The sequence below is a fragment of the Piliocolobus tephrosceles genome, chromosome 6 (assembly GCF_002776525.5).
Source record: "Piliocolobus tephrosceles isolate RC106 chromosome 6, ASM277652v3, whole genome shotgun sequence".
Lineage (NCBI taxonomy): Eukaryota > Metazoa > Chordata > Mammalia > Primates > Cercopithecidae > Piliocolobus > Piliocolobus tephrosceles.
Genome location: NC_045439.1, coordinates 62,010,118 through 62,036,060, shown reverse-complemented (window position 1 = coordinate 62,036,060; position 25,943 = coordinate 62,010,118). Strand labels below are relative to the sequence as shown.

Below are 25,943 nucleotides of genomic sequence, written 5' to 3'. Positions count from 1 at the left end.
TGTTCTTTTTAGTGTTTCCATGAGTCCTATAATTATACAACTGCTGATTATTACTATTTTATTTTATTTACTTATTTAAGAGGAGTCTTTTTCTGTTGCCCAGGCTAGAGTGCAGTGGCTAGTTGCAGGCATGATCATAGCACACTTCAGCCTTGAACTCCTAGGCTCAAGCAATCCTCCTTCCTCAGCCTCCCAGGTAGTTGAAACTACAGGTATATGATACCACGCCTGCTCTGACTAAAACACTTACTTAAGAAACAAGAAAATGTTACTGTTTTCTTTTTTTTGAGGAAACTTAAACAGGACCACTCGTGATTTATTTTTATTTCTATCACCCAGTAATTAGTAACAAACAAAAAACAAGAAACAAATACTATAAAAGCAAACTAACTTTATTTGAATAATCTAAATAGAGAACAAAGGTAGATGAATGTGTAGCCAGAGGGAAAATATCCTATGTCAAGTTTCAAAACATAATAAACGAAAATAAGTTTATTTCATTTCTAAACGAAATTTCAGTGAAAGAAAAATGATGTTTATTATGACATAATATATTGATTACTAATGGTGGATCTATTAACTGTCTAATCTAGTCAAAATATTTAAGCTGTATCTGCATATGTAAATAACACTTAAAAATTAGAGAACAAAATCTGTTCTCTAATTTTACCTAGTAAAATAATGGCAAAGCAATAAACTAAATTTACATAGGTTTCATAGATATGCCAATCACATAAAATGGATCAGGAGAGAAGCATGTCAACAATGTGTAATTTAATTTCAACAATGTGTAATTTAAACATTAGGCTTGGATAACAACTGGTAACAAATCCTACTCTGGCTTGGATAATAACTGGTAACAAATGCTAACTTAAAAGTTTTCATGAATTCAATAGCTACCAGTACAACCTCTGTCATCCTTCTCACCTTCCCTTACTTACTTAAATGGTAGCAAAATTTTCTTGAAATTAAAAAAAAATCTGTTTGGGAAATGATTTTCTTAAAGTAAACAGACTTGGATGCTTATTTAAAAAGTATCTATATATTTTAATATGCAAAAACAGAAATGTACAGATACCTACACAAGCAAAAACAATTTTCTTTACATTTTTAGTAAGCTGCAGCAATAAGGATATTTTAGTTTGAACACAAACACATGAAACCTTCAAAGAAGTCCACATTTTCATGGGAAGCTACTTTACAAAGAAAATACATGTACTCCAGTTGAAAATACAAACACACTGTCTGCTTATGGTAAAAATCCCAGGAATCATATTTTCTCATTTTACTATGTAGAATCAGAGTTTGAAAAATAATAATCTTTCTCTTCTTCATCTAAAGATTCCACAGCATTAGTGAAAAGTTTTCCAATACCAGAGTTTTCTCCTAAATCTGTGAAGAGAAGTTTAATAAAAAGATTAGTAAATTTCTAAAAGTACTTTCAATAAAACTGAAAACAACTATAAGGAATAAAATGCTAAGTCTGTCCACTTGAGAGCAATTAATTTTAATACCATTTAAATAAAGAATCTACCTTATAATAGAACTGAAAAGAAAGCTGTATAAGTGTATTACCTGTGTTAAGTGGGGTTCTTCTTCTTGGTGTTGGAGTTGAGAAATCAGTTTCAACCTATAAAAGAGTTACTATTAATAGCTAAATGGTACCTCCTGGTGAAGTCTACCTCAAATCTAGACAAAATTAAGCATGCTTATACCCAGCTTACTTTGAACATACACCTATAACAACATTTAATCACATTATAATTATCTGTGAAATGCCTAATTCTCTTTTGGGTTTATTCAGGGCAAGAACCATGACTTACTCAATGTTTCCCACTGCTGGCAAACAGTACTTATAAGACATTACTATAAACTAAGCTATAGCAGTTAAAGGATAGTCTATGGGCCTCCAAAAGTTGCCAAAATGTACTAAGTAATTAAGTAATGAATATACTGGTTTAGTAAACGTAAAACATAAACAAAATTTATCATGATTATATATAGTAATAATTACAATACTATACTGTACTATTACAGTATAGTAATTACTATACAGAATAGTAATTACTGTATTTTCCCTACAGTCTGTTAATTTACCGGTACAATGTTTTGTACTAGGAGAATTTTAATTCTCTGTACTTGAAATTCTTGGCTAAAATGGTAATGTAAATGGCAAGTTTGAAGTACATGCTCACACACATTACAATGCTTATCAAACTACTGACCATGGCTGGCAATCCTTAAATCTTTTAAAAATAAAAAGTAACAGAATAAAAAATATAATAGCCCCTATACTAAGAGTAAGTACTGTTTGAAGAAATTTTTGAGATACAAATTCATGCTCACAGACTGTGATATAAATATATTTTTTTCTGAGGTAAAACACTGTATTGTATCATTTAGCCCTCAAAATCATTTGGTAACATAAATCAATATAATCTTGATCCCCATTGTCATACCACACATGAATAAAATGATACTAGAAAGCTTAAGTAACTTGCTCAGTGTCATAAAGCAAGGGACTCAAAGGGGTTCCCATAAGTTACCATTCTCTAAGATTAGCTACTTACTTTGACGAAATTTGAGATGAAATACTTTTTCCAGAATCCTAGTACTTATATCTGATTGATAATCAGTTATTGCAATTAAAATCAGAAAATTAAAAATTTAAAAAGTAATTCAAGGGGATAAAGGATTGTCCTAATCTTTTCTCTGAGGGATATAGATCATTCTATTAAGCCATCTTTTAGTTAAAAATTTTTCTGTAGTTGGATTTTAAATGTTAGAATGTAAAAAAATAAAAAATAAAGGCCGGGCGCCGGGGCTCAAGCCTGTAATCCCAGCACTTTGGGAGGCTGAGACGGGCGGATCACGAAGTCAGGAGATCGAGACCATCCTGGCTAACACGGTGAAACCCCATCTCTACTAAAAAATATGAAAAACTAGCCGGGCGAGGTGGCGGGCGCCTGTAGTCCCAGCTCCTCTGGAGGCTGAGGCAGGAGAATGGTGTAAACCCGGGAGGCGGAGCTTGCAGTGAGCTGAGATCTGGCCACTGCACTCCAGCCTGGGCGACAGAGCGAGACTCCATCTCAAAAAAAAAATAATAATAAATAAATAAATAAATAAATAAATAAATAAATAAATAAATAAATAATTAAGTAGCTACATCTGAAAAACGCTTGAAACCATTTTAAAGTTACATAGGATTTGATGAAATGTCTTACTTTATGAGAATCATGACTCAGTCTGAATTATTCTTTAATCCTTGAACAGATAAGCTTTTGTGTTTTGCCTGAAATATCTTTCCCAGACCTGTGTATATTTTTCTCACCCTTCATTTCCCAAAAATCAAAGTTTTTACCCATTTTCCCCTTGCTCCAATGTTTCAGTCTATGTGATGCCATCTGTAATCCTACAGTACTTATGTACTTACCTCATTCATGGCTTCATTATTGTAACTTGTTACATTATAATCACCTTAGGGACAGGGACTGTTAACATCACTTATAACTACCAGTTTATCATATATTAAAGTTGTTTCATAGATATGTGTTGGATAAAAATACTTACTAATTTTTTCTTGATGTTGCCCCAGACAATACCACCATTACTTTTATGATATTTTTGCATACGAAAAACATATTTATCACAATCATTCCTGTTTGAATACAAAATAATTTTAAGTCAACAATATTTTTAAGTCAACTTAATAATTTTAAGTTAACTGTCATACTTTTAACCACAGGTTGAACAACAATTGCCTAATTAATTTCAAATGTATTTCTTTTTTTGAAACAGGGTCTCACTGTGTTGCCCAGGCTAGAGTGCAGTAACATGATAATGGCTCACTGTAGCCTCAGCCTCCTGGGCTCAAGTGATCCTTCCAACTCAACCTCCCACGTAGCTTGGACTACAGGCACGTGCCATCATGCCTGGCTAATCTTTGTATTTTTCTTAAGAGACAGGGTTTCGCCACATTTCCCAGGCTGCTCTCGAACTCCTGAGCTCATCAAGCAATCTGCCCTCCTGGGCCTCCCAAAGTGTTGGGATAACAGGCGTGAGCCACCATGCCTGACCTCAAACGTATTTCCATCTTTAAAAAGTACATTCTGTATTTTAAAGAGGACAATACAATGTGCCTATGGAGATGGGCAAAACCCTTAAACATTTTAAAGGAAATACTGAATAAGACTATTTTGGGAAATTATGCTTTGCTTACTGTTCATTGTACCATCTATGCTCTTTCCAGTATCTTGCTGCCTCTCTTCATTTTCCAAAACTCCCACTGAGACCTCTGGTCCTTGGACTCCCTTTTGCTATACCATTATCTCTGCTGTTCACTTCCTTCCCTATACGAATTGAATCTCAGTTTATTCACTTTAAAGATATGCCTGGTGATTGAAAACCCTCAATTTTTCCAACTGTGCTGGGTTTCCAATCCAGCTCATCAAGCCTTTTATTTCTACAAAACTGTATCTTTCTTGAATTCCCCATACCAACCACCAAATTTTTTTTTTGTTTGTTTTTTTCATTTCCTTTACCTTATCTCTTCCCTTACAAGTAAATAGGCTTGACTCATAACTGACAAGATTAAAAGCCAAGTAGAATGGTTGTTTTTAATTCCTTAAACCCACAATTCCTAATCGCACTTATGACAGTAAATACCAGCTGAACACCTATTTCCATACTCTCCCCTTACCTCCAAGATCTTACATACCTGAGTATCCTGTTCTTTATGACTATTTGGGAACAACCTTAAAGGCATGACATGTAGAAATGTGACTGTATGAAGATACTTATCTGAATCAAACACTGCTGTATAGCAATGAATAGACCTCATCAGTTATTAGCAAACTGCTTAACAAATGAGCAGGTGCGATCCCAGCACTTTGGGAGACTGAGGCTGGTGGATATTACCTGAGGTCAGGAGTTCAAGACCAGCCTGGGCAACATGGTGAAACCCCATCTCTACCAAAAACTACAAAAATTAGCCGGGCACGGTGGCATGCGCCTGTAATTCCAGCTACTTGGAAGGCTGAGGCATGAGAATTGCTTGAACCTGGTAGATGGAGGTGGTAGTGAGCCGAGATTGTGCCACTGCTCTCCAACCTGAGCAACTCCATCTCAAAAACAAACAAAAAACAAATGAACAGGCCTAGCCAGTTGTTCAGGATCAGCAACTGGTAAGTCTATTGTCAAAGAGATGTCTCTGAAGACAAAGAGTTTTTCACTTCTGAAGTGATACAACTGTTTGATTACTTAAAACTGTTATGAAAAGTTCATCAATTACTAGAGATAGTAAAGTCAAAGACAATGAAGAAGCCTAAGAAAATCTTTTTTTTAAGAAAAAGTTTTAGACAATATAGATTCATGATGTAAGTGAGTCTATCGGATTTCCTTAATTGTAAAAGTGATGTAAATGGACAGAAAATATCCCCCAAAACAAAAAACAAAAACCCACAACCCACACTGGTGTCATTCTACAACCTAGAAATAATGGCTGGTGATGTGTAAGTTAAGAAATTTCCTTCCTTATGAATTTGCTACATAAAATTGGGATCATACTGAATGTAGTTTTCCTAGCTTTAAAAAACTACTATCCAGTGGATATTTTTCTGTCATTAAACATTCTTGAAGACATGATTTGTTTCATATTCCATTATATGGATAAATCTTAATTTATAACTTTCCTTATTTTTGGATGTTTTGGTCATTCTCAAACTTTCAGTATTGTTTTATGATGAACATCTTTGTTCATATAAATACATGCCTGTCCAAATCTCATATTTCCTTAAAGTGTCTAATAAAATTCAATGGCCAAAAGGATGAAATTTTTTTTTTTTTTTTTGAGACGGAGTCTCGCACTATCACCCAGGTTGGAGTGCAATGGCGTGATCTCGGCTCACTGCAACCTCCACCTCCCGGGTTCACACGATTCTCCTGCCTCAGCCTCCTTGGTAGGTAGGATTACAGGCGCACATCACCACACCTGGCTAGTTTTTTGTATTTTTAGTAGAGACAGGGTTTCACTATGTTGGCCAGACTGGTCTCGAACTTCTGACCTCGTGATCCGTCGGCCTCAGCCTCCCAAAGTGCTGGGATTAAAGGTGTGAGCTACCGCACCAGCCAAGGATGAATATTTTAAAGCTTTTGATGATTTGGTCAAAGTGCTTATCAAAAAGTTTGTCCAAAATTGTATTTTCAATATGCTTTCACCTGTACTAAATACTAAAATAAAAAATAACTTTTAGATGCCTAGGAAAATTGTATTTTTATCCAATAAGTGCAAATTAAAATTTTAGCAAGCTTCCTGAGAGTACTGAATAGTTTTTTTCTCAGTCATTATTATCTTGCTTCTGCCTCTCATTCTGTGGAAATTGCTCTAAGATCAGCAATAGCCTCTTACTCGCCAAATGGAATAGCCTATTTTCAGGCCTCATTCTTACTACTTTCCATCTTTTTTTGGTGAAATTTTATTGTTAGTCACCCCTACTTTTTTCTTAATTTTATTTATGTATATGTTTCAAATTTTTCCTGTCTTCACATGGATCAAAATTCAAAAGCCCCCCTCTCCTTCCTCTAGCTACCTTAGTTCTCCCTAAAGATCACCAATGTTTTGGTTTCTAATGCATCCTTTTAGAAATACCTAATCTAATAAAAGCAATTATATATACACACACAAGTATATACATATATGCATACACACATATAGGTTCTATTTACACAAACAGTATATTATTCACTACATCTACCTTTTTTCCATTTAATGTATCTTAGGCATTTTATCATGACAGCAATAAAAAATATCATTAATTCCTTTTTTTTTTTTTTGAGACAGGATCTCACTCTGTTGTCCAGGCTAGAGTGCAACTGTTGCAATCACAGCTCACTGCAGCCTAGACCTCTGGGACTCAAGCAATCCTTCTACATCAGCCTCCCTAGTAGCTGGGACCACAGGCTTTCCTCACTGTATCCTGCTAACTTTTTTTTTTTTTTTTGGTAGAAATTGGGTCTTCCTATGTTGCCCATGCTGGTCTTGAACTCCTGGGCTCAAGTGATCCTCCCACCTCAGCCTCCCAAAGTGCTGGGATTACAGGCTTCAGCCACTGTGCCTGGCTCTTCATTAATTTCTATGACTACATAATGGACAAGGATTCATTTAATTAGTCCGTACTGATAGATTTTTGAGGTACTGCAATTTAAACAATGCTACCATGAATAAGCTGTACATTCACAATTCTATAAGTAAACTTCCTAAGTCAAAGGGTATGTGCATTTATAATTTTGATACTTACAAACTATTGCTGCAAAGATCGCACTAATTTACCTTCTCACTAGCAATGCATGAAAATTAACAATGAATTCCTTGTTAATTTGTAGGAATGCTGTATATATTACAGAAATTAGCCTTTTGCCTGTGACGAGCTGCATATATTCTTTTCTCAGGTTGTCTTTTCTTTGTAGTGGTTGGTACCAGGTAAAATTTGTTAAACATTTTTATACAGTTGACTTTATTCATCTTTTCATTAATGGCTTGTAGGTTTTATATTATAGTTAGAAAGACCATCACTAATCTGGTATTATAAAATAATTCTCCAAGGTCTCTTTAGTTTAGTTTTTTTTTTTTTTTTTTTTTTTAGTTTTTTACAAGTAAAACCTTGATCCATTTTGAATTGATCCAGAAGTAAATGTGGATTATATCACAATGCTATTTATTGAATAGAACCCTGACTTGATAAAATTGTCCATCCTTAACTTCTAGAAACTATACATTCTTGATTTTTTAAATAATGACTCTTCCCATTACTGGCATCTATGGTCCTCATGAAATGTTTAAATGTTCCTCACTGCTCTGATGCAGAGAATTAAAATATCATATGCATGAATATTTACCTATTTATAGAAGCTAGCATGCCAGGACTGACATGCTGACATTGAGGAGTTTTTACCAATGGAAAGATAACTGATGATGGAGTTGTTGGATTTTTGTCCATATTTGGCAGAATATCATCATCATCTTCACTGTCCTGGAAACTTGGCAACTAGAAAACAAGTATTTATTATCAGCAGGCACCCCATAAAATGTATTTTCTCATTATCACAAAATACTTTTTGGAGGACTGATAAGTTGGTTCTCCTTATAACTTTTCAAGTTAGATAATTAAAAACAGTAGTAGGTAGAGGAGTAGAGGCTAGAGGAACTCCATTTTAGATGCTAATTCACCATGCTGACCTCTGATTAAACCCAGTTCTGGAAATGCCTCTAAGATTTCTACTTCCATGTACTTACCAGAAATTTTGTCCTTAGGTCAAAACAACCTTGGTGTTATCTTAAACACATACTTACCATAAATCCGGCCCTTAGGCAAATTCCCTATGGTATATAAACCCTGGGTCTGGGGTGATTAACAGGGCATAAATCCACCATCTTGTGGCCACCCAAGAGATGGCTTCTGCTCAAAAGTCTCTATTAAATGTTTCTGAGAAACTGTATTTGTCACCCTCTTTATTCAGCCTGTAACCGAGTAGTGTGGCTTTCAAACCAGGTTTTAAAACTTTTTTCTTCCTTTCTCCCCAATTTTAAGATACAACTTTGAGATAAACTGCGTATGTGTTTCCATTCATCTTGAAATACAGCCTCAAAATGTGAACCTCCATTCCCTTTCTTTACCCATTCTATGCTGCCATGCCTTATGCACATGTATTTACCTAGACACTTTTTAAGTGCACACCATGCTCGTTTATCTGGTCATGTATTTCCTTAGAAGCTTCAGGGGCTGGATCCTGGCACAAACTGGATACTTCCATAATTCTCTCCCCAGTCAAGGCCAAAACTCACTCCCATCTAGAAATTTACTGCAAGATTTACTACAATTAATTTGTAACCTGGTTGGGCCCAGGATGGTGCTGGCCCCTTCACCAAATGGAATATTTCAAGATAAGCTGTTGAAGCACACTGAGCCACCTGACACCTCCTAACCCCTCCTCTCTTGCATTCCAAACCATTCTCTCTTTAAAAACTCCTATGTTCACTCCACAAATTGAAGACTGGAATTTTTGGAATTTCACCCATACTTCCCTTTGCTGGCACAGATAATAAAACTCTGTCACACCTTGCTCTTGTTATATTGTCTTCTTTTCATAAGCGGCGAGTAGTTGGACTACTATGCTGGTTACAATTTTTGGTGGCCCATACAGGGAGCCCTGTGTATGCACAGGAGGCTCCAGACCCACCTATCTGATACTCCGTTGGATGGGGCGATGGAGCCACCTGTGAGTGCCAGCTGCTCGTGGCTAGCTGACCCCGTAGAAAGAACATTAGGGGAGCTTCCAGCAGCTGCCAATGTGCCTTTGTCTTGCGGAACCTCCTTTTCTCTTTCTGTCACAGCATCTGCTGCTTCCAAAGCTTCACTGATACAAAGAGACTGTGACATTTTGAAGAAGTCAACAAACGTTGGAACCAGGCGAGCTGCTGATGTGCACCTAGCCTCCCTCTGACTCTTGCAGGGTGTTGCTGGGTCTCTGCTCTGTTTAGACTTAGCTGTTGGTGTCACCATTTGGCCATTTTTACGCATGTGTATTTGTGGCACCCTCAGACTTTGCTCACATTGGACTCAGTCCCGTGGTGGGGGCCGTTTGAAAGTGAGGCAAGGAGTTTGGAACTCTACCCAGTCCTCTTAACTGGGGATTTGTTTGGAGGCAGTGCACCATTTGTTTGCACATGTAGGTGTATAACCTTAATGTGTATATGGGCCCTAATCTCTCTCTCTTCCTCCATCTTTTCTATTCCTCCCAGCTCCATCCCACTGACTACGTTGGAAACAAGCCATCAAGCCTAACCTCCCCTGGGCTTGAAACAACTCTGGGTTGGAAACAAGTCTAACCTCCCCTGGGCCATAAACACCATTAGCTTCCTCCAGCTGGAAACAGCTAACCTTGACTGGTGACTTGTGGAAGTGGGAATGTTACAGCAGGCAGCTAGTCAGGGATAAGCAGGGAATGAGCGGGCCTCCCCATCCCCTACCAGGAATGTTGTTAGGCAACCATCCTATGATGGTCAGGTGGTTGTTAACTGTGTCTCTAAAATAATAATTAATCACAGCCAGCACCAGGGAAAGGCAATATCTCAATAAACAGAAACACCTAAAATTGGTGATGAGCAGCTTCCTGATAAGATCTCAGAAGTTGGGCGAGTGGGCTCGAGCATGTGCATTAAGAGGCAAAATGGAGGAGTTTAACTGGTATATGACCTCCTACAGACATTCGACTGGTAAGGGAAGAAAGCCTCAAGTGAGCCTGTGTGCAAATCCAGTAAATACACTGTAACTTGCTCCCCTCCCAAGTGCTAGCACACCACTCAGCATGCAGACAGCCTACCCCAAAGTCAGAATCAGGAGAGAAGGAACACAAGACCCCCAGAAGCATGCCAATATATAAAACCCGAAGTCACAAAGTTAAACCATGCTTCAAGACACCGGCTTGGCCCTCTTCTGAGAGTACTTTCCTTCCTTTGGTTCCTGCTTTAAAGTTTTTTAATAAACTTTCATTCCTGCACTAAAACTTGCCTTGGTTTTTCCTTCTGCCTTATGTTTCCTTGGTCAAATTCTCTGTTTAAAAAATTTTTATAATTATTATTTAAAAAAAAAAAAATGGAGACGGAGTCTCCCTATATTGTCCAGGCTGGTCTTAAGCTCCTGGGCTCAAGGGATCCTCCTACCTCGGCCTCCCAAAGTGCTGGGGCTATAGGCATATGCCACCACACCTGGCCAGAATTCTTTCTTCGGAGGAGGTAAAAACTGTGGTTTCTGCAGACCCGTATGGATTCGCTGCCAGTAACAGAAGGGATTCATCCTACACTATATAGGTCTAAGATCTCCCTGACAGAAGATAAACAAGAATGATGGTGGTCTGCTGGTTGCACAGGTTCAGGCTGTGTCTGCTAGAAATTTTAAGGTCAAGGAACAAGGACAAGGACAGAGCCTTAGCCTTTAAAAGACTTAATTTCTCTTGTGTAAAACAGAGATAATAACACCTATTTCTAAAGGTTATGTAGACCAGAGGTCACCAAATGTTTTCTGTAAAGAATCAGATAGTGAATATTTTAGGTTTTGTGGTCCAGTCTGTTCTAACTACTCAACTCTGCACTGTAACATGAAAGCAGCCATAGACAATATGCAAACAAATCTGACCTTTCGTATCAACAGAACAAAACTCTAATTCACTTAATATTATGCTTAGCCTTCAGTAGGAACTCAAGCAGTGTTAACTATGTCACAGAAAATGAGATAATTTGTTGCTGTCTATTTCTACTTTAGTTCTGTTCTTTACATTTCTATTTTTGTGAGATGGAGTTTCGTTCTTGTTGCCCAGGATGGAGTGCAATGGTGCCATCTCGGCTCACTGCAACCTCCCACTCCTGGGTTCAAGCAGTTATCTCGCCTCAGCATCCTGAGTAGTTGGGACTACAGATGCCCACCACCATACCAGCTAATTTTTGTATTTTTAGTAGAGATGGGGTTTCACCATGTTGGCCAGACTGGTCTTGAACTCCTGATCTCAGGTGATCTGCCCACCTTGGCCTCCCAAAGTGCTGGGATTACAGGCGTGAGCCACCATGCCCGGCAGTTCTGTTCTTTATGATGCTACTATTGCATTTAGGCTAAAATATACACATATAGAACCTGAAATGATGGTGGGATAACATAAAGGGTACAACCCCTAGTGGACCACACTGTTTTGAAGAAAACATTGTCAGGGCCTCTGGTGGCTCTCTTAAGACTTCCCTCTATAACCAGTGTAAGCAAAAAGGGGGCCCAGCTAATGCTACTAAACTTTGTAAAGCATTGTGTAGCCTTTTTAAATTGAAGATGATTTAATGACAAGAAATTGGTAGATGAAAAAATTACGCTTATGTCTAGCTCACCAACTGTTTGAATTCTTATACTCAATAGTCCAGTTGTCTATTATCCACACATTTCTGCATTACCTTAATCTTAATAATCTTTGTTTTTTTTCTTTTTTTGAGACGGAGTCCTGCTCTGTCGCCAGGCTGCAGTGCGTGGCTGCAACCTTTGTCTGGGGGTTCAAGCGATTCTCCTGCCTCAGCCTCCCAAGTAGCTGGGATTATAGGCACGCACCACCACACCCGTCTAATTTTTGTATTTTTAGTAGAGACAGGGTTTCACCATGTTGGCCAGAATGGTCTTGATCTCCTAACCTCATGATCCACTCGTCTCGGCCTCCCAAAGTGCTGGGATTACAGGCGTGAGCCACCACGCCCGGCTAATCTTAATATTCTTAACATTTATATTTAAATTCTAGAAAGTCTTAAATGTGCATTTAATATCTGTATTGTATTTCACTGTGTTTATGAAAAACATCTTTACTGGATATACAGATTGTTTCCAGTTTTTTGCTATAAAGATAAAACTGCAATAAATATCTTGATTTTGGGCTTTTGGATTTCTTAGGATAAACTCTCAAGAATAGAATAAATCTTTATGGCTTTTATAATATATTGCAATAATGCTTTCTTACTAAAAGGTACGATTCAATTTGTATGCCCACTGATGTATGACTGTATCGGTATCACCACTGCTTCTGTTAGCAGTGGATATTTTAACTTACTTTTTTTTAAGATTCTGTAATTTAGAAAGTATACAAATATAATTTACTTTACTTTCTTGAATTACTAACTAAAATGACCACTTCCCCAAGTGTTTATTCAGCCTTTTGAATTTCTTCTTTTTCACACTTTTCCTGTGATCTTGGTACTTTTTGTTATTCCAGTAACATTTGAATGACTTGTTCATATTACAGATACTAGCTTGGTTTTATTTGCTGTGAATATCTTACTCCAATCACTGAAATTTTTAGTTATTCTACTCTTCATATGACAAAAATTCTTTCATACATTCAAATCTTTTAATACTGTGCTACTATCATTTAATCTCTACTTTCAATTACTACACAGTATCTTTTATCACCTTTAAAAAAAAGTTTGCTTGGTAGTATATTAAACTTTATATATGTTTCGCCTAATTCTAAGTTTACTTTACTGTTTGGTTCTACAAACATTACCTTTGAACCAACTGAAGTGCAGACTCTAGAAACTAGTAAGAATGGCATATATCAGCACATTGTTTGCCATAAGACTACGATCATGTCTAGGGAGGCTACTGATCCTTCGCCTAAATATTAGTGATGAACACTACCATACATAAAAATGAAAGATACAAAAGTCAATACATATAAGGAAAACAATGATTTTGTGCCTCTTACCAGTATTCTTTGATGCTGTAAAGGTGTTGTACTGAAAAAATCATCATGGTCATCTTTTGGCAACTGTTCCAGAAATTCCCTCATCTGTTGCTTCCTTTTAAGAGTTCCCACTTTGGCAGTTATCTTAATAGTTTGTTTCTGATCAGCATCACCTCGCTTGCCTGAAGAGTCAGCAAACCATTTTGATAAGGATTTGGTTATTTATAGTAACTGCTCTATAAAGTTAACAGCCTTTGCAAAATCTAAATTGTGCATTCATGTTAAAAACAAAAAACAAAAAACAAAACTCAGCTTTGGCCAGGCTCAGTGGCTCATCCCTGTAACCCCAGTACTTTGGGAGGCCAAGGCAGGAGGAATGCTTGAGCCCAGGAGTTCAAGACCTGCCTGGGCAATACAGTGAGACCCCATCTCTCTAAAAAATGTAGATATAGATAAAGAAAGGAAAAAGAGAATGAAAACTTAGCTTTTTATTTTACAAGTCTCCTATAGAACAAATGATTATTTCTACACTGGGATCTGGGATTTGTGCAATATGATTAGCCCATAGGATACTCACGAAGACGCTAAGATTAGGCAGGGTGAGGTTAAAAAGATCTTTTTTTTTTTTCTAGAGATGGGGTTTTGCCATGTTGCCCAGGCTGGTCTTGAACTTGTAAGCTCAAGTAATCGGTCCACCTCGGCCTCCCAAAGTGCTGAGATTACACGCATGAGCCACCATGCCTGGCCAAAAAGATCTTTACATTGCAGAATGATTGCCTCTACATTGCCTCTTGCTGAATGCCTAATTTATTGATTTTGCTAAAATATATAAACCTTACTGAATTATGACGGGGTACTGGGTTCTCACTAATGCTTATTACAGAAATTCTCTGGCATAATCAACCTTTTACTAGTACTCATGAACAGGAGTATGTAATCATGGGACTATGAAAACTGAATATTTTCTGAGCTTTCTCATAAATTACTTGGGAATCTGACCCAAGTGCCTTTTAATTAAACCCTCAGAACAATAATTCAGATATTGAAATCTCTGGATCTAACTGCAGAATTCCTAAAACTCAAAGCACAAGGCTACTAAACTACTACTGATGGAAGTAGAGACCTAGGTAAGACTTAAAAATTAATCAGATGATTTCTGAAATTCTTTCTAGCTTTAATATTTTAAGAAAATACCTATTAATATTTATGGATAAATATAAAATATATCTGATTTCAGTGATCAGAAATCAACACTGAGTACTACGAAAAAAACTATTTACTACGAAGTTTACCATTTTGGCCTTTGGAATTGGCTGGCTTTTTCTTAGTGACATGTTTCTGGGATCCTTTTCCTCTGGGATTTTCCATGTATTTCCTCTGGCATTCTTCAGCAGATCGAGAACCTACAGCCGCAGCTACATCTGACCAGAAACCAGGTTTGTGCTTTGGAAGAGATGCAAAAGCACTATGGAAGATCAAAACCAATTAAAGAATAAGAAATTCAAACCAATGACAATAACCTCTTAAAAGCATACCACTGAACTGATGAGATTTACTGAGATGAAGGAATTGGTTTTATCGAAATCATTCTGGATAACAATTAAGAAAGATATTATTCCCTCCCCTCAATAACTAACTCTAGTGCTTAAAATATGAAGATGTAATTTTACCTATCTAGTAGATGTCTTCTAACTATTTTGATGTGTTTTATTAAGCCTGAAAAATGACCCTCAGCCTTTCAACATTTTTTTTTCTAAGTCCAACTAATTGATGATATGGTTTTTTAGGAGACTCTGGCATGACCAAATTTTCTACACTGTTACCTTAAATCTTACTGGTGCTAAGTATATTGGACATTAAGCTCTTAGTTCTCTTATATAGTCTAGGTTATAAGCTATTAAAAAGTGTTATGCTTGCTTTCATTCTACTATACTTTGTAGAACTCAGCATTTTAGATACATGCTCTCTTAATTAAGGAAAATGAAAACTGAAATAGAGAAAACTATAAGGAAGTCCCTAATTTAACATTTGAGTTACATTCTACACGTTCCTTTGTAAATGATTTAGAACCTGGTATACAAGTTACCACGCCCACTCTCCCCATAAAGATTTTATGCATTGTGGTGAGATTGACAATTTAGTCAGAAAACATCTATGTAACTCATCAATTAGCGTAAAAGTGATATTAACAATGTTATTTCTTTTTTTTTTTTTTTGAGACGGAGTCTTGCTCTGTCGCCCAGGCTGGAGTGCAGTGGCCAGATCTCAGCTCACTGCAAGCTCCGCCTCCCGGGTTTACGCCATTCTCCTGCCTCAGCCTCCGGAGTAGCTGGGACTACAGGCGCCCGCCACCTCGCCCGGCTAGTTTTTTATAGTTTTTAGTAGAGACGGGGTTTCACCATGTTAGCCAGGATGGTCTCGATCTCCTGACCTCGTGATCCGCCCGTCTCGGCCTCCCAAAGTGCTGGGATTACAGGCTTGAGCCACCGCGCCCGGCCAACAATGTTATTTCAACTATACCAAGTCTATTTTTAATCTGTTTCTTTGGCAAAATATTTTTATTTCTACCTGGATTCCAATTAATAGATATAGGTTTCATGCAGCAGTATGCGGGAAAATTTTTAATCAGCTCTCTGGGGTTAAACAGCCCTGATTTATAAAGTCTGATGATTTTCAAAGAGTAAATATTCCCACTGGGGTTGATGTCAAGCTACCAACATGTCACTGACTGTGGAGTTGATAAAACACGTGTGATAGCACACAATAATATAGTATTTCCACCATACAACAGAGGTGAAGAGTCTCAAGAGCATATATAATAAAATGTAAAATAATTAAGAAGTAATGAGTTTTGAGCATTATCTTGGTTTTAAATAATTATAAGTTTATATAATTTAATTTTTAAGGACTTTAACACTCAATTTTAAAATTCCCCAAAATTTAACAATCAGCTCTTGTAAAGAGCTACCAGTTGACCACAGCATACTATTCCATGCAGAAAAGAATAGTTATGAGCATGAAATACTTGTTAATGAATTATTTTACATAATTAATCATTCCATAGGTGTTCTAAAGTGAAAAACTAGAAGGACTTGGGAACTCAAGCTTCTCTATTTGTGTATGTGGCTAATTTCTACGTCTACGACTGTCTAAAAGAACTATTTTATATAACACAAATAATAATGTATTTAATAAGAAACTAGTACTTAACACATCTCCTTTAGATTATTCCAGATAATTTAAAAAGACACACTTAAACATATCACACCATGTTTAAAACTTGTTTCATTATTAGCATAAAACCCCAAATCCTTAGTGTAACGCTGTATTGTTCCTTGCCCAACTCTCTAGTCTCATCTTATACTGCTCTTTGGTCAACTTTCAGTATTCCAGTCATTCTGGCCTTTTTTATTTTTCTTTCTTTCTTTTTTTTTAAAAGAGACAGGGTCTCAATCTGTTGCCCACACAGAAGTGCCAGGCATTATAGCTCAATGTGGCCTCCAACTTCTGGGCTCAGGCGATCCCCCTGACTCCGCCTCCTTAGTGGTTGGCACTACAGGCACAAACCCCACACCCATTCTTTCAGTATTTCTAAATACGCCCTCTTTCTTTCTACGTTTGTGTATGCTATTCTAAGGTCCATTTGTCTTGAATCCTTGGCTTAAATAATTCTTATTTATTGATATAGTTTAAATACGTGCCCCTACCCAAGACTCATATTGAAATGTGTCCCCAGTATTGGAAGTGGGGGCTAGGGGGAGGTGACTGGTTAATGGAGGTAGATTCCTCATGAATGATTTAGCACCATCCCTCTTGGTACCATTCTTCTGATGAGTTCTTGTGAAATCTGGTCATTTAAAAGTGTGTAGCACACTTTTCCAGAATGTCATATAAATGGAATCATATAGTATATGAGCCTTTGAGTTGGTTTCCTTCACTCAATATGCCTTTGAAATTCAACCAGGTTGTTGTATGTATCAATAGTTCTTCCTTTTTACTGCTTAGTAGTCCACTGAAAGAATGCACCATAATTTGTTTATGTAGAAAGTATGACAGAAATCAGGGAGAGGGAGGAACTTGGCATAGCACCCTTTAAAGTTGTTTATGAACTCCTAGGCCCATCCTGCAAATTTTAATATCTTTTCATTTTTGTTCAGTTAAGAATATCTGGCCGGGCTGGTGGCTCACACCTGTAATCCTAGCATTTTGGGAGGCCAAGGTGGGTGAATCACTTGAGGTCAGGTGTTCAAGACCAGCGTGGCCAACATGGTGAAACCTCACCTCCACTAAAAATACAAAAATTAGCTGGATATAGTGGCGCACGCCTGTAATCCCAGCTACCTGGGAGGCTGAGGCAGGAGAGTTGCTTTAAACCCAGGAGGTGGAGGTTGCAGTGAGCTGAGATGCATCACTGCACTCCAGCCTGGGTGACAGAGTGAGACTCCGTCTCCGAAAATAAAAAATAAAAAAAGAGAATATTTTCTACTTTGAGTCTTCTTCTTTGACCCACAGATTATTTAAATATAAGTTATTTAATTTTAAACCACTTGGAAATTTTCCTTTTATTGATTTGTAGTTTAATTCAATTATCATCAGAGAACATGCTTTGTATGATTTCAGCGATTTTAAATCTGTTAAGATGTTTTGGACGGGTGCAGTGGCTCAAGCCTGTAATCCCAGCACTTTGGGAGGCCGAGACGGGCGGATCACGAGGTGAGGAGATCGAGACCATCCTGGCTAACACGGTGAAACCCCGTCTCTACTAAAAAATACAAAAAACTAGCCGGGCGAGGTGGCGGGCGCCTGTAGTCCCAGCTACTCCGGAGGCTGAGGCAGGAGAATGGCATGAACCCGGGAGATGGACCTTGCAGTGAGCTGAGATCCGGCCACTGCACTCCAGCCCGGGCGACAGAGTGAGACTCCGTCTCACAAAAAAAAAAAAAAAGATGTTTTATGATCTGGTGTATGTTCTATCTTGATGAATGATCAACCTATCCTTGGAAATAACCTATTCTTTTTCTTATTATTGGGTGGAATGTTCTGTAAATGTGAATCAGATACAAATGACTGATGATGTTATTCAGTTCTCTATACTTGCTAATTTTCTGTCAGTTATATCGAATACCAAGAGAAGAGCAGGGTAGTTTCCTATAATTGTGGATTTAACTATCCTTGCAGTTTAGTCTGCTATTGTCAGTTTTTAATTCATGTATTTTGAGGTTTTATTGTCAGGTGCATACACACTTAGGAATTTTATGCCTTCCTGTTGACTGACCCTTCTATCATTTGTAATGTCTTTCTTTATTCCTGGTTATTTTCTTCCTACTAAAGTCTATTTTGACAGATATTAATATAACCACTCAAGCTTTGGTTTGTGTTTAGATAGTATTTTTCTATCCTTTAAACTACCTATATCATTATATTTAAAGTGAGTTTCTTGTATACAGCATATAGTTAGATCATGTTTTAAAATTCATTCTGACAATCTGTCTTTTAATTGATATGTTTAGACCATGTAATTTAATTATGTTGGATTTAGGTCAATTCTTTTATTATTTGTTTTCTGCTTGTTCTATGTAAAAAAAATCCTCCATTTCTCTTCTTCCTTGCCTTCTTTTGGGCTATCTGATTTTCTGGTATTTTAATTTATGTTTGAATTTATTTCTTTGTATAGTTTTTTTTAGAAGTTGCTCTAGGGATGACATTAAATATACTTAACTTCAACAGTCTACTTAGAATCAATATTTTACTGCTTCAAGTGAAATGTTACTATTTTTATTTTAGCAGATCATCAACCTGGTTGTATCCCAAGCTATATGTTGAGTCTACTATCCTTGTTTCAATGTCAGTTTCCTTTTTCAAAGCTCTGCAGTGCTGCTAGGATCTATCCTAGTGTGTGGGACACTGAGTAGCTAGCCTAGAAACTGCGTGTGGTCTACTGCTTAGTTCAGTTCTCAGTCTTTTATATGCTCTTTAGGACCATGTCCACATATGTACAACTCCTGGGTGGCATAGAAGTTCATAAACAACTTTATGGGGTTGCTTTTCCTAGTTCCTTTCTTTCCGTGATTTCCAGTTCCCTGGAGTTTTCCTTGTCAGTTCTCTGGCCAGAAAGCTTGGGCTTCATTACTCTGCTCTGCTGTATGCTTCACACAACTGAATTTTTGTCCAATACCAAGCAACAGACAGCAGAAAGAGAACAGAAGCAACAGGTCCTTGCCCCGCTATTTTGAGACAACCATTCCTAATTGTAGAGGAGGTTCTCATCTCTCAGAGTTTTAGATATATCTCAGCCCCAGCTGATGCTGTGATTGTAGCAGGATTGCATGGAGTTAAGAGAATAAGTCAAAAAAAAAAAAAAAAAAAAAAAACTGGGGATTTCCTCCACTGTTTCTGAGTGTCAGAAGTCCCCCTTTCTGCTCCTCAACCCAGAACTGGAGAGCTCCTCTTTAAGCCCTCCTTGTTACGCTTCAATGCCCACTTCTAGGTTTCTAGTATCCTTGAGTCTCACTTATGGGGCACCAAACAAAATACTAGAAACTCACTGCTAATTTGGTGGTACTTAAAATTCCAATCTACAATTGACCTGCTATTATTTACCTTTCTAAGTCAACAAAAAGCTGCTCCATACATTCTGTCTAGGGTTTTGTTTTTTTTTTTTTTGAGACGGAGTTTCACTCTTGTTGCCCAGGCTGGAGTGCAATGGCACAATCTCGGCTCACTGCAACCTCTGCCTCCTGGGTTCAAGAGATTCTCCTGCCTCAGCCTCTGGAGTAGCTGGGATTACAGGCATGCACCCCATGCCCGGCTAATTTTTGTATTTTTAGTAGAGACAGCATTTCACCATGTGGGCCTAGCTGATCTTGAACTCCTGACCTCGGGTGATCCACCCACCTCAGCCTCCCAAAGTGCTGGGATCACAGGCGTGAGCTACTGCGCCAGCCTCTGTCTAGATTTTATAGCTGCAGAGAAGAAATAGAGGGGGAGTGTACTTATTCCACCTTACTGGGAACTGGAATCTCTACAGTTCAGGCATTGTAAAATCTCCTGAGATGATCTGAATATACAGTAAAGGTTGAGAAGCTTTATTATAAGGAAATGATAAGGGATATAGCTGGAAAGGATAATCAAGACTATAATACGGATTGCTCTCAATGAAAGGCAGAAGAATCTTTATACAATCTGAAGATTAGTAAGAATGCAATGCAAGTTTTTGATCAGAACCACAACAATGTATAAAGAATAACCTGGAGACGTATAAAAAAGGTTACAGAGACAAAAAGAAGAAACTAAAAATAAGACTACTTCCATAGTTCAGGCAAAAGGCATCAAAGATCTAAAAGAGTAGCGTCAAGAAAACAAGGTGCAGATAGAATGACTCTGTGGAATAGCTTTTTGGCAACTAATTGAATTTTTTTAAAAAATCAATAATGACAAAGAGTTTAAATGTAGTTGATAGAAAGAATTACATTTCCAGAAAAAGAAATGTTAGCAAAGTAGGCAAGCAGGGGAAAATAAATTTGCTTTTGACATATTACGTCAGACCCATAGGTGAGGTTTATATAGTAATGCCCAGCAGACAAAGGGAAATACAAATCTAAATATAAGAATTCAGGGCCAGAGATACAGACTGGGGACTCATTGCACAAAAAAGAAAGTTAGAGTTTTGTGAGGACAAAAGATCACTGAGGGGGATACTATAGCAAGAAAGCAGACAAGAAAAATAATTTTGGGGAGTAAGAAGGAAGATTGTCTTTTCTGCCTGAAATTAAGACAGAGAAGGAATACTTAGAAAATTTAAAAAGGAAGAGTACAGTTTCACAGAGATGCCCTAGGAAGAATGTTTCTAAAGGCAGATATGAAATGAATTATAATTGTTCTAAGTTTGGGGAGTACACAAGGCAGTAGAACACTAGATGTGGTCTAGTTCTGTGTTCTTCTTGCCTTTATCAATCACATCTTCCTTTCTTTTTACTAGATCACTTCCATCATCGTACCATCATACTCTGGCAACAGCCATCTTACAAACAAATAAGCAAGTAAGCAACCAAACATCTTCCTTTATCTTCACATTCTCTTCTATTATCTCTGTGGTTTCTTATTCCCCATCATTGCCAAATTTCTTGTGTTGTCTACACCTAGGCTGTCTCTTTACCCTTCCATTCACTTTTAACCACTCAACTATGATTTGATTTCCAATACTACTAGACCACTGAAACTTAAATCTATGTAGCCATATCCAATTCTTAACATACCTGATTTATCAGCAGCAATAGGCACAACAAATCACTCCCACACTTTTGAAAGACTCTCACTATTGGTCTCTGCAATATGACTTAGTCCTGGGTTCTTCCCCCTTACTGGCCTACTCCTCTTCCTCCTTTAAATACTTTTCTCAGAGCTCAGGACTATGCCCTTATTCTCTTCACACCATCTCCTTATGTTTTCTCATCATTTCAATCTACTGGATTCAAATACCATCTCTATGCTTACTGAAGTTATACTGTAGCCTAGATCTCACTGAAACCTGCCTCTTAACAGACAATCCACATAGAACTGTCTAAAAAGAAACTCAATTCCCAATCTCAACTTATTCTTTCCTCAAATATTTCCCACACCGCCATCTACCAAGTTATTTAGGTCAGGTGCCACATAACTGATAGGATTTGTATTTGATATTGTACAAATATTGCCAGATTTAATCCGATTTTCTCCATTTTTTCAGTTCCCATATCAGTGCAGACCACAATGGACTACTCCAACAACCCCACAATTAATGCCTTGTCTACTTCCCAAAAGGCATCTTCTCAAACTATATCATGCCACCCTGAAATGTCTTTTTATTACACCTAAAAACAAAACTCCTAATCATGACCCAGAAGGTTATGCCCGATATAGTCACAGCCTCTCTCTGCTCACACCTCAAGCCATTCCCCTACAACTCATTATGCTCTAATAACAGTAGTCTTATTTTAGTTCCTCCCATATCAACATATTCCTAGCATGAGGACTTGTGTTTAGGTTGTCTCTGTTCCTGGAATGCTGTTTCTCTAGTTCTTTATATGGCTGACATCATTTCATCCTTTGATCTCCATTTAAGTGGCATCAACCAAAAGGGAGCTTTCCTGATCATTTTCGTTTGTTTCCTTCACAGAATGTATCACAATTAATTATTTTTATTTACTGGCTTTTGTATTATCTGTCTTTCTTACTAAATTGCTCCTTGAGGAAAATAACCTTGTCTATTTTATTTCTGTATCTCCAAACATTCCAAACTAACTAGCATATAGGAGGCACCCAAATAAGTAAATGTTTAATGAAGGAATGAAAGAGCAGGTTCTTAACTGAGCTTTTCTTGAATTTCTGTTCTAAGTATAAAACCTTGGAAAAAAATTATCAATTTGAAACTCTATTTTATTCCCTAGAAAGGAAAAAGACTACATCAAGTAACCTACAAATTTGAATTCAGCTTTAAGGTTTTATAACAATAAAGTTAATTATAAAACATTTGTTAGGCTGGGTATGGTGGCTTATGCCTATAATCCCAGCACTTTGGGAAGCCAAGGTGGATGGATCATTAAGTCAGGAGTTCAAGACCAGCCTGACCAACATGGTGAAACCTTGTCTCTACTAAAAATGTAAAAATTAGCCAGGCGTGGTGGCGTGCGCCTGTAGTCCCAGCTACTCAGAAGGCTGAGGCAGGAGAATCGCTTGAACCCGGGAGGAAGAGGTTGTAGTAACCGAGATTGCACCACTGCACTCCAGACTGGGCGACAGAGCAAGATTCAAAACAAAACAAAACAAAACAACAAATTTCTTAAAATACGAAGCTACGTGAGAGAGTACCATTTGGCTATCTTGAAATATTACATGGGAATGAAAAGAAGGTCACTTTTACTTTCCTCATACTTAGGCTTTCCTCATAATTTCCTCATATTAGAGATGACCACAAAATACCATTAGAAGTTATCTGTATTCTATCTCCATTCCCTGTACAAATTGTAATTTCTCCCAATTTTTTTGATGACATCTTCCATGTTAACCCCTTATTGCTGTTTTTATGTCTTTAACTGTCTTGTGGCTGCTCTGTAGATATTTCAGAATGAAATCTAACTACTTACCAATGAAGTTTCTGTAACTCCTTCTCATTCCATTCCTTATCCTGAATTAAAACAGGTAAACATTCTAAGGAATGCCTATTTGTCTTATCAGATCCTACTGCCTCAGTAATTGGAAACTCTTTCCTAACACCAGACTTCTGAAGAGTTTTTTTGACGGAAGGTCTAGCTTTCTTTTGTTTGACATAAAATTCATATTCACTTTCTTCAGTTTCAGGTTCCAAAATCACTGGAATATTACTTGTGCTTCTTGTGCTCTTTTTCAGGTGAACTACTGTTTCTTTGGTGTTTCCTGCTTTGGTTTTCTTAACTTCAGCTTTCCTTTTAATTTCCTTTTCTGTTTCACTTTCTTCACTTGACAAATCTGGTGAGGACTGATGCTTATAAAATGACATAGCTACCTGATTTTCTATTTTCTTCAATTTTGGTAATAGTCTGGTATTTTTCTTAAAGTCAGAGGTGAGCATTTGTTCCTTTTCAAGGTTACATATTTTTATTTTCTGGTTGACAGTAAGTAAGTCACGTTCATTGCAATCTTCCTTGTTTTCACTTTTATGACCTACAAATGTATTTTCTAAAGTCCCCGTGGACTTGCTGATGGGACTTTCTTTTTGACACTCTGGTATTACAAAATCTGTTACTGCTTTAATGGTGCCAGAGGACAGATTATACCTCATGCATCTTTGCTCTATCACTTTTCTAGATTTAAGTGGTGTTACTAAAATATAAGCTTTCTTCTGATTGATGGCCATGTATTTTCTTTCTTCATCTGAGAAAAACTGTTCCCTTGAGGTTAGAATATCAATGGATACATCCAATTCTTCAGTTGTCTCTTTAATTTCATAAGACAAAACCAAAGACCAAAATCTCAAATTAGTTATAAACAAATATAAGCATAGAAAATATATTTTCACAGAGAAAAGACACTATTTTTATATACAAGCTACACTGTATAACCTCCTGTCATTTTGATCTTTCTGAAGCCCAGGTCTATTCAGACCACTGCCCCTTCAACTGTAAACATATACTATTGTTTATACAAACCTGACAGTGACTTCTCACAGTCTTTTAGTAGACATACAAATAAGTTCCTTTGCCTGGCCTTCCACATAGTCCCAATCTCTCACTGTTGTCAAAATCTCCACTATATTCCATGTTCAGAACCACAAAAATTGCAATTTCTCAGATTTTCTTGGTTCTCTACTTTCATTAATGTTGTCCACTCTGCTTTGAAAATGTTCTTCATTCATCTATAAACAAAATCACTACCTGCTTTGATTTTATTCTCTAACCCACCTAGTGTACAAACTTGTACACATTCCCTATACTGAATGAAAGCTCTTCTTCAAGTTTCCAGAATACTTTAAAATAATGCCATGTTTGACAGTGAAGACATGTATTATAACTGCACACTTGTCTTTCAATCAGACTGGAAAAAATAATTAATAGTTAGAACTTTATCTGTATGGTTTGATTTTTTTTTTTTGCCGGAGTTAGTACAGAGAGCCTTTCACATATACAGTAGGCAATAAGTAAATACTTGTTAAATCAAAGCCCTGGAGGTAAAATATTCAGAAGATATAAGAAAACCGGTAGAGTCACTGAAACCTTACTAAGTATACATTATATGAGCTCTGCTAGTTAGGAGGACTTGGAACTTCCTCTGCATGGTTCCACTTTTATCGCCAATGGTGGTCATAGAAACACACTCAAAATGAATCCCCCCAAACACCATGAAGTACAAAACAAGCAAAACAGAACAACCTGAGAATCTTATATTATACCTTGTCATTAAAGAAAGCAAATTAAAATGAGAACAATTCACCAATTCAAAACCTAAGTAATGAGAAGTCAAATTAACTGAAACTATCGAACTGTAATTAGAAATACATACAAACTGCAAATCATCCCACTGTCATAGAAACATGTTACAACAACCTCCACATATTATTGTTTACAAGATGACTGACAAAATGAGACTGACAGATAATACTGAATGCTGCTGGGGAGAAAAGAAACCTCTAAATTACAATCCATGGAAAAAGGTACTAATCAAAATAATTTAGAAAGTGTCTACAAGATTTTTCAGTGGCATCATATATCTTCAAATTACGAGAAAAGTATTTTCTTCTAACTTCTCATATAAATCCAATTCAAATATACAATTGGGAATTTGAAAATTTTCAACATTCTAATTTTGAACAATATTTCCATTCAGAGTATTTGTTAATTTTAATAAATTATTTAATAAAGATCCAGCTATCTTGGATACTTTAACCAAGTATGAACTCGGAAGTATAAAGCAGCACTGCTTTCCTATCTTCTTCAAACAAATAAATGTTCTTCACTTTCACTTCTTTTCACTTATAAGAGGAAATAAAACAGAAAAAATGCTATAAAACGAATGGATTTAGCTCAACATGAAACTGTAAACTTGCTAATGTTTACAGGAAAGGCTGTAAATTATGGCATGCAGGATTCCAATTAAATCACTCTGAAAATCCACACTTAAAACTAAATTATTGTAGTAAATTCATAAAAGGATTCACTCTTTACACATTCCTG

The 25,943-nt window shown here is 37.0% G+C and overlaps 1 protein-coding gene across 1 annotated transcript in view; it reads right to left on the bottom strand.

Moving 5' to 3' along the window:
• Window positions 1–371: 371 nt before the first annotated feature.
• Window positions 372–25,943, bottom strand: part of MIS18BP1 (MIS18 binding protein 1) — a 56,272-nt gene continuing 30,700 nt past the window's right edge. The window contains exons 11-17 of the mRNA XM_023222632.2: window positions 23,382–24,210; window positions 14,553–14,725; window positions 13,282–13,442; window positions 7,894–8,042; window positions 3,571–3,658; window positions 1,576–1,630; window positions 372–1,392 (exon numbers count right to left, since the gene is read on the bottom strand). Of these exons, the coding sequence (XP_023078400.2) occupies window positions 1,289–1,392; window positions 1,576–1,630; window positions 3,571–3,658; window positions 7,894–8,042; window positions 13,282–13,442; window positions 14,553–14,725; window positions 23,382–24,210 (1,559 nt within the window). The 3' untranslated portion in view covers window positions 372–1,288. The remainder of the gene's footprint in view (window positions 1,393–1,575; window positions 1,631–3,570; window positions 3,659–7,893; window positions 8,043–13,281; window positions 13,443–14,552; window positions 14,726–23,381; window positions 24,211–25,943) is intronic.